Source organism: Pseudopodoces humilis, chromosome 3 (assembly GCF_049639895.1).
Source record: "Pseudopodoces humilis isolate 2021_Gansu_Grassland_sample_001 chromosome 3, ASM4963989v1, whole genome shotgun sequence".
Classification (NCBI taxonomy): domain Eukaryota; kingdom Metazoa; phylum Chordata; class Aves; order Passeriformes; family Paridae; genus Pseudopodoces; species Pseudopodoces humilis.
In genome coordinates, this window is record NC_142202.1 from 11,416,477 (window position 1) to 11,425,891 (window position 9,415).

General features: G+C 57.4%; 1 protein-coding gene across 1 annotated transcript; it reads left to right on the top strand.

Moving 5' to 3' along the window:
- The first annotated feature begins 2,471 nt into the window (after positions 1-2,471).
- VSX1 (visual system homeobox 1) lies at positions 2,472-6,555 on the top strand. The gene is made up of 5 exons (XM_005533009.2): positions 2,472-2,841; positions 3,205-3,283; positions 3,540-3,663; positions 4,543-4,723; positions 5,337-6,555. The coding sequence occupies exons 1-5, from the start codon at positions 2,472-2,474 to the stop codon at positions 5,600-5,602; spliced, it is 1,020 nt and encodes a 339-aa protein (XP_005533066.2). The 3' UTR covers positions 5,603-6,555.
- Positions 6,556-9,415: the final 2,860 nt, after the last annotated feature.

The following is a 9,415-nucleotide window of genomic DNA, read 5'->3' on the forward strand; positions in this document are numbered from 1 at the left end:
CAATACCTTCTCCTTGCTGCCCCTTCCTCATTGCTACAGCAGGTGGTTGCAGGCTGAGGGCACATCCTTCTGGGGCTTTCCCTGAGCTCCATGGTGAAGACAAGGACTCTAAAACCCACCAAAATCTGGCTCTGGAGTTATCATCAGCTGAGGGGGTACATGCCAAAATGCTGCATGTTTCTGCAATCCCCTAAGGACTTGCAAGGCTTCTTTTTGGGGTCTGAGTGGGACAGCTCCAGGCATCCATCCCATCATGTGTGCACTCCGTCCTATAGGCCATGGCAGGTGTCTGACATGGTGGTGGAGCAGCCATGGGGAGGAGGGAACAATTTGAGGACTGTCCCACCTCGCTGGGTCCCTAGTCCTTCGAAGTGCAGCAGGGATGGGAGTGCTCCAGCACCAACTGCAGGCAGCACTCACCCCCTGAGACATGGGACTGCACTGAGGCCAAGGTCCTGTGACCTCGGGCTGCTCTGGTAGAGCCCTATGGCTGCTGGGGCACCTTGAGGCTGCTGGGCCGGCTGGCACAGCCACCCTGCCCATGGAGAAGGGGGGCAAACCCCAGGGAAATTAGAGCAAGGGGCGATGTTTGATGTTCTGCTCTTTAAGCGATTAATAATCTTTCGGCGTCGGAGAATCAGCTGAAAATCTTCCTTAGAAAATAATGAGCAGAGAAACATTTACTGATTAGTCTAATCCCAGCTAATCCTATCTGATGAGCATATATCAAGATATCCTTTAACTGATTTATTGTCCAAAGGACTGGTGGAGATGGCCTTCTTCACCATGGCTGGGGGAGCTGGGGGTGGCAGCAGGAGTGTCCCCACACCCCATCCCACTGTCCTGTCCTGGGAACGGGTGTGTCCCCATCCCCCAGGGCACGGCCTCGGTCACCCTCGCCCTGGGCAGCAGCGCCATATCCAGGCCACCTTGCCAGCATGGGGAGATTTAATCGCTATTTCCATTACTGCATCTATCGGCTTTCTCTTGGGTTTGAGCTTTTATGTTTCATAAACTGATTAGGAGCAATTATACGTGCTTTATCCCCAAACTTTCCAAATGCCTAGGCCATATGCATATTTAAGGCTTCATCATCTCTCCCAACAGCTCAGCCTCAATGTAAACTGCTGAAATCAAGCTGATTCTGGGACAACATCAAAAATTAGGGTTTTAACCACTAATATCTGCTTGAACAGGAAATTTGTTGTGGGTGGTGGCCGGATTATGACTTCTAATTACTGTGGCAGATCCTCCCTGCCTAGCAGTGAAAGTCTCCTATTCCAGCAAAACTGCAGCAAAACCACTCTGGAGATGCAAAGATGCCCAAGGGGATCCCGGGGTGCTCTGTGCCTGGGCAGGGGGCAGCCCTGCGTGGAGATGCCCCAAGCATCTCCTCATCCTGAACACACAAGTGCCCTGAATCGGCGGCTTGGGAAGTCTGACCACACTCCCACACCTCCCATTCCCCTCACACCCCTTTGCCTTTCTTGGTGAGAAGCACGATGGTCCAGTGGGTCCCCCCCGCCAGCCCCCAGCGCCGGCCACGGCAATTATCCTAAATGAAAGTTATTGTTCTGCTAATCCTGGGAACAGCTTGCGATGGGAGATTTGGGTCTTTCTTTAATAATGCAAAGTTAATGCGGAGTCCCCTTGTAATTATCTTTATCAGAAGGACCCTCGGTTAATCTGACCGTCCAATGAAGGCCTGGATCAGGCTGCCCATGTAAGCCGGTTGTAAATCATTTCCATCAACAGATGAAGGGAAGGGGGGAAAAAAATTGCATCCCAGGTGCAAGAATCTGGGAGCAAAAGGGAGCACAGAGGCCAGTCACCTCGAGGTGGCCCTGGCCCCAGTGACAGGACACCTGGGGTCAGGGAGGGTCCTGCCCAACAGAGTTCCAATCCCTGACTCCAGGGTGCTGAGCCCAGTGGGATGTCCCATCTGGGATGTGGGGCTGAAGGGTCTTGGGCTGGAATGGGCATACTGGGAGTGCACTGCCGAGCACTGGAAGAGGGGATATGGGAATGTAGGGACATACCAGGGGGTTCCCGGGAGGAAACCCAAAGAGGGATACCCAGAGAAGGGGATGTGAGGGGGATTTATGGTGGTTGGGAGGGAACAGGGTGGCCGGGCCGGGCCGGGCCAGGCCAGGCACTGAGAGGGGGTCCTGGGGAGGATCTGAGCTAAACCGCAGGGGATCGGGCAGGGGGTGGTGAGGACCGAGGGGCGGGGGCCGAGGGGAACGGAGGGAGGGACGGCGAGAGGGGGCGGCGGGGGGGCGGGTGGTGGCCGGGGAGGGCCGGGGGAGGGGCGCGGGGCCGGTGCGGGCGGGGGAGGGGACAGAGGCCGCTAATCCGGGGATTGGGAGCGCCCCCCCGCCGGTCTGGAGTGTGATTGGAGCCGGGACCGGCGGCGGGACGATAAAAAGGGCGGCGGGCGGTGGTGGCCGGGCCAGGCGGCGGCGGCAGCGATGCCGGGCCGGGCGGAGCCGTCGGGGGGGCGCGCGGCGGCGGGGCCGGTGGCGGTGCCCGTACCGGTGGCACCCGGGGCGGCGGCGCGACCGGGAGGAGCGGGGCTGCGGGCCAAGGGCTTCGCCATCACCGACCTGCTGGGGCTGGAAGCCGAGCTGCAGCCGCCCCCCGGGCCCCCCGCGGCCGCCACCGCCGGTGGCTACGCGGGCGGCGGGGCGCCGGGGCGGGGGGCGGGGGTGCGGGGCAGCCTCGGGGGGCCGGGCGCCCCGTGCCTGCTGCCAGCCCCGCTGCCGCTCCTGCCCGCCCGCGGCCCCCGCCCGCCTCCCGGGCCTCCTCCCGCCGCCCGCCGCCACAAGGAGAACATCTCCGGTGAGCGGGGTCGGGGTCGAGGGTGGCCGCTCAGGCGCGCACGGGGACCCCGGTCCGGAGCCGCTGCCGGGGCTGCCTCGCACCTGCGGCCGCGGCCAGCATCCTCCCGCCGGTGCGCCATCGGCTCCCGTGCTACCCGTCCCGGGATGCCGAGCCTTCGACCCTCCGGCAAGCGTGGGCTCCCACCCCCTGTCCCGGGATGGCACCACCGGTGCGGCGCCTCGGGCTCAGCTGTGGGAGGGAACCCCTCCCTGCCCCGGGCCCGCTCCCCGCGGGCGGCTGGAACCGTGTTTGGGGAGCTGCGTTCGGTTGCCCCGCTCTCGACGGGAACGTGACTCTTCCCCTCCCGCATGCTGCTGCCAGATGAGGACAGCCTGTCTGGGGACGCCAGCGACCTGAAGATGTCCACCTCCCAGATCAAGAGGAAGAAACGCCGGCACAGGTAGAACCCGGGAGCCAGGCTGTCCCTGTTCTCACCTGCTGGCTGCTGCCACCATCCTCGCGCTGTTCCCCTGATCCCCAGGCTGGGGCGGTCGGTGTCCCCAAGGGAAATAAAGGGAGGAAACGGAGGAAAGAGGAGGGCTGCAGCTGGGAGGGAGGATTTTCCGGAGGAAAACCTCAGCGTGGGGGGGCTTGCCAGCCTCGCTGTTTGCCCAAGGGTCTGGTCGGTGTGACAGGATGCTCTCTCCTCTCGGCAGGACCGTATTCACAGCTCACCAGCTGGAGGAGCTGGAGAAGGCTTTCAATGAAGCGCACTACCCCGACGTCTACGCCCGGGAGATGCTGGCTGTGAAGACGGAGCTGCCGGAGGACAGGATACAGGTAGGTGGCTGCAGAGGTCCTCTCTCTTCCGTAGAGTCTGCGGGCTGCCAGAATCCGGCCGTCTCTGCTCTGTGGCAGTGGTGCAGATGGTGGGAACGTGGTGTCACTGAAACGCTGCAGGGCGCCCGGGGGGAGGCTCAGCTTCTGCCTGCTGGCATTGAACAGCCTCCAAATGGACACGCAGAACCAGGGGACTAGGATGGCCCCAGCAGTTGTGCACTGCTGGCAACTTGGCTGTGTCCTCCCACTCAGGCAGGAGCTGGGAGCAATTTGGAGCTGCTGGGCCAAGCTGTGACACAGGAGGAAGGGAGCTTTCCCCTTTGCGGGACACGTGGCATTTTAGGGCCTGCTATGGAACAGCTCAGCAGCTTAAGAATGAGGTGGTGGTCTGGGCAGCAGCCCAGTTATATCTACACCCCTCAAACCTTCAAATACATGAGTGGGGTGGGAAGGGGGACCTGAGCACCTTCTGTCATCGTTGGTCACTGCATTCCGGAGCCCTTTTTCTGGAGAGGCTGGTGCTTTATGAATCAGGTGGGGCGGCCCTGCGGGCAGATGGAGCAGCGTAGGGTGACTTCGGCTGGGATCACCCTCGTGTTAATATGTGCTCCCTCTCCCCCCCTTCCTCCCCTCTCTGACACCCACGTGTGTGCCCTCCCTCACACCCCTCCCCACACGCCGCCCTGGCTGCCCTCCTGGTGCCGCCTGCATGTCCACACCCTGTGTCTGCCCACCCAACCCCTCCACACACCCCCACGGCTGATCTTTTGCCCTGGATGGACATTCCCCTGCTCCCGATGGGCCCTGGACACCCGGCCACGGGGGCTGTCTCCTCCCCAATCCCACCCCTCCGTGCTCTCCTGGCTGTTACCCCTGAAGGTTTGGTTTCAGAACCGAAGAGCCAAGTGGCGGAAGCGGGAGAAGTGCTGGGGCCGGAGCAGCGTGATGGCCGAGTACGGCCTCTATGGGGCCATGGTGAGGCATTCCATCCCTCTGCCCGAGTCCATCATCAACTCCGCCAAGAGTGGGCTGGTGGGATCCTGTGCCCCATGGCTGCTGGGTGAGTGGGAACTTGGGATGCTGCTGGGGGGATCAGGGCTCAGCTTCCTCTTTCCTACGGCTGCCCTTGCCTTTTTACAGAAAGGAGTGGGGCCTCCCCAGCCCTGAGCTGTACGCAGGCTGTCAAGTGCCCTGGGTTTTCCACTTCCTCCCTGCAAAGCACAGCTAGGAAAAGGAAAACCTTTTACTGCTATGTTAGACAGGTGCCTGCACATGGGTGGGTATCACTCTGCAGTGGTAGCAGGCACCATGGGAGTTGCAAAGGCATCTAAGAAGTCACTACCACCAACCCCTAAACTGAGGGTACCTCAGAGCTACCCTGTGCTCATACACAGTCAAAATCCAGGTTGGAATGGGTCATTACAGCACCTCTCCCAGTAAGTCTTCCCTCTTTCAGGGGAGGTACAGACTAACGTTGCCACAAGCTATCCCCTCTGGCTGCAGAGAACAGGTGACAGGGCTCTGAGCTGGGAAAGGCTGGAAGCTTGAGAGAGCTTTCCTTGGGATGCAGGCAGGAACTGAAGAAGTAGCAATAATGCAGGAGGTGATTCTGAGCTGTCCCAGGCAGAAATAAGCAACCAGTGCCCTTTGCTTTGCTCTCTCCCCTCTGTAAGGTATGCACAAAAAGTCCATGGAGGTAAGCAGGAAGGCAGAGAGCCAAGAGAAGCTGGCAGATGGCTGGCGAATGGAGCAGGAGGAGGAGGAACTCAAAGGGACGCAGGCCAGTTCCCAGAGGGGCTCCGACAAGCTTGGGCCTGCAAAAGACTCTGAGGACACAGCCATCGACCTCTCCAGGACAGCCAAGCATGAGAAGAGGGGTGTGCTGAGGCAGTACATCAACGGGGATCCCCCCACAGAGCAGAACGAGAGGGACCACTGAGCTTGGGCTGCTGCGGAGGAGGCCAGACCTCACAGTGTCCTGGCGAGACCATAATATTTATTGATTTATTGATATATATATATATTTTTCTTAAATAACAGAACTTTTATCTGAATTCAGGGCATTTTAAAACTGGGCACACACATCCCCTTGTCCCCTCACTTTCAAGCTGTTCACTTCTCAGCAGAGCCAGGGTGGAGGGTGGCAGAGGGGTCCCAGTGGGGCCAAGAGCAGTGCGAGGATGGGAGCGCATTGTGGTCAGCACCAATTGCTGCTGGGGAGGAACCCCTTTCCCCTCCGTGCCGGACCACTTCCCCAGCTAGCCAGAAGCACAAAGAGGAGCAACACACTGGGAGTTGCTCCCTCCTCCAACACGCAGATGCAAGGATGGTGCAGTTTACAGACGCCTTCTTCCAAGCGCTTCCAGCAGCGCCTGTGTGCAAGTCCTTCCACGCCGAGCACACAATTCTTCCACCTCGAGGAGCAGCAGGGTTTTTAAACATGGTAGGGTTCATCCTCAAGCTGGTGTAACCTGACAGAGAGGCAGGTTTATACTCCCTGAGGATCTAGCCTGCCAATGCAGCCTTATCACTGGATTTACACTGTGTATCTTCCTTAACTCATATTTGGGAGAAGGGGGTAAGGATGTATTTGTTTATGCAATGATTTTGTACACTCTTGAATGTCACTTACCACTCTATGAATGATAGAACAGACCTTTTTGAAAAGCAAGCCATAGTACCCTGGAGCAATTAAACAATTTTGTGAATTGACATAAGAAGATATTTTGTAATTGTCTGTAAAAAGTGTTAATGTCAGAGCTGTTTCTTGGTCACCCTATATTTATGTCTAAAAGCACTTTAGTAATCTGGATTTTTGAATGTGGCTCTTCCTGTATTGTCCACCATTTATTTATTACACGTCCATAAATAAAATTGTGGTGTATCTTTGGTTTTCATGCTCTGTATTGCAATTTATACCTTCCTTTGACACATCTCCTGGCAGTTGCTGAACTGGCCCACGCACATGCCTTGACAGTTCTCCTGGACCACCTCCAGTTTCATCTAACAACCAAAACATAATGGAAAATTATCAAATGGTTTTATTAAAATCTGAACAATTCCAGTTTAGAAAGTGTCCTAATACAGCTCAGGGGCTGTGTGGCCAGGTACTGATGCTGTCACCTGGTCCTGCCTCTGCTGCTGGGTCTGGCTGCTCTCACAGACGCAGCACAGGCTGTGCTGGACAGGGGAAGAGTGGGGGGACAGTTCCTGGGAAGAGCAGAGCAATAAGTGGGCATGTGCAGATTTCCTGCCTTTCCCCCCCTTTGCTTGCCCAGACCCCACCAGGAGGCCGGGGAGGAGGGGTAACATATGCATGGCAAATACAAGCTTTGCAGCAAAAAAAATGAAAACTGTTTGCTTGGGGGGGCTGTGGGGAGCACGGTTCAGGAAAGGACCAGCCAGGGCTTATTGCAGCAGCAATTAGGCTCACTGAGAGCCGAGACTTAGCACATTGGAGACCTAATCCTGCCTGAGCAGCATCTGCAAACCTTTTATTTGGGCTGTGCCACGCTGGCACTGGATGCTTGCAATCCCTTTTTCTATTTTTTTTTTTCCCTTTGGTCTGCCTGCGTGCAGATGGCCTGGCTCTTTGCCTTGTGCTGGCTGCAGCGCTGTGAGAGCAAGCACGTCACCACCACAAGTGCTACAAGGGGAGACACTGTAGTTCCAGCATGCACAGGGTGCAGACCACTCACGTTCCTGGTAGTGCCTGGTGGGCTCCCAGCTCTCACCATATGCTGGGAAGGAGGAGCCAAGAGGAGGGCTACTGGCCAGAGGCACTTTTCATGTGCTGGGAAGTGGCTGTGGGGCACAGATGCTGGAGGATGGCAGTGACTGCCGAGGCTCAGCTCCTGGTGACAGGGTCTGGTGCCCTCCTTAGAGCAGGGAGTCACTCGACTCTTAGCTGCCTGCGCTAACCCTGGCAGGGAAGTGTCCACTGTCCCCCAACATCAGTGCTTGGAGCAGCAATAGGAGCAGGGCAGCACATTCTTCATGTTGCTTTAGGTTTGATCCAGCCTGAGATCAGTGGCACCCAGAGCCAGCCATGGCTCCTGCCAGTGCTCATTCAGGCCCGGGCCAGTGACAAGAGTGTGACAGGAGAAACCCTGATGTCACTGGTCACCTGGCTGCCACTTGCACACATCTCCACTGATGCCCATGTGAGACCCTGCAGCCGTCCTGGTGACCACATCAGGGCCCGGTGCCATGAGCTTCCCTTTGTAAGGAGCCCTGGGGGTCCCTCAGCCACAAGCGTTGTGCTTGTTCAAGCAAGAGATCCCTTCCATGTGGCCCAGGCAAGAGAAGACAGTAAATTCAAAGCCAGTGTTTGGCACATGCAGATCTCTTCACTGACTGGAAGCTGACTGTCAGGCACCTGCGGGTGCAATGGAGCGCTGGGGGTGTCCCAGTGATGGGCCCAGAGCAGAAAAGGCTGCAAGGCTGCACTTGCGGCAGCATCTTCATGGTGCCATTTCCGTACAGCTTTAGCACTATTAATATCTAACTGTGTCGCTTTGTTTTGGCCAATCCTCCCAAGCCGCAGGCTGGATTTTCTGACTGGCACCTCAGGGAGCGGGTCCGAACGCTTTGTAAGCGCTCCCTCGTGTGGAGCAGGGCGATGGGACACGGCGAGCAGCCCAGGAAAGTGGGAGGCTGGCTAGAGCCGAGAGGCAACTACAAGCCTCACTCTTTTTCCTTATCCCACAGACCGCTGCGGAGCGTGTCTGGACGTCTGCTGTGGATGCAGAATTCGAGAATCCTGCGGGGTTTGTGTTTCCTTACTCCCGTCTTGCATCCCCAACAGGCACTTGGTGCAACGAGCAGACCATGGCAGAGGCCACAGGTGCTGATGAGAGCCTCTGACTCCCTCCAGACTACCCTGTCCTGGGGTGCATCAGGCACAGCATCTCCTGCTGATTAAGGAATAGGACTATTCTGCTCTGCTCTGCACTTGGGTAGCCTCACCTCGAGCCTTGGGGGCAATTTTGGGCACGGCAATGTAAAACAGACATTAAAATTATTATAGAGCTTCCAAAGGAGGACTACGAAGATGGTGAAGGGTGCGGAGGGGAAGCCTTGTGAGGAGCAGCTGAGGTCACTTGGTCTGTTCAGCTTGGAGGAGAGACTGAGGAGAGACCCCATCGCAGTCTGCAGCTTCCTTACGATTAAAGTAGAGAGGGAGACACCGATCTTTTGTCTGTGGTGACCAGTGACAGGACCCAAGAGAATGGCTCTAAAGCTGTATCAGGGGAGGTTTAGGTTGGATATCAGGAAAAGTTTCTTCACCCAGAGGGTGGTTGGGTACTGGAAAAGGCTCCCCAGGGAAGTAGTCACAGCACCAAGCCTGACGGAGTGCAACGGGTGTTTCGACAATACTCTCGAGCTTTCTCTGTGATTACTGGGGTTGTCCTGTGCGGGTACAGAAGCTGGGCTTTGATGGTCCTATGTGTTCCTTCCAACTCAGACTATTCTATGATTCTACGATTTCCTAGGTTAGTTCAGCACTGACACCAATACAAGTCCATTCTTTTAAACCAGGTGCACGTGTTCAGCCCGCAAAATCTCCTCAGGCTGCCACTGGCGAGGGCACCGGTTCTGCTCCGATTGCCCTTTCCTTGCGGTGCCACACTGCGCTGCAGGTGAGGCTCCCGGGGCGAGCGGATAGGCAAAAGCCCCGCCCGCCTTTCTGGCCACATTTCCCTCTGTCCCACCTTCCGCAGGCTCTGGCCGCAGACTGCTGGAGCCTGGG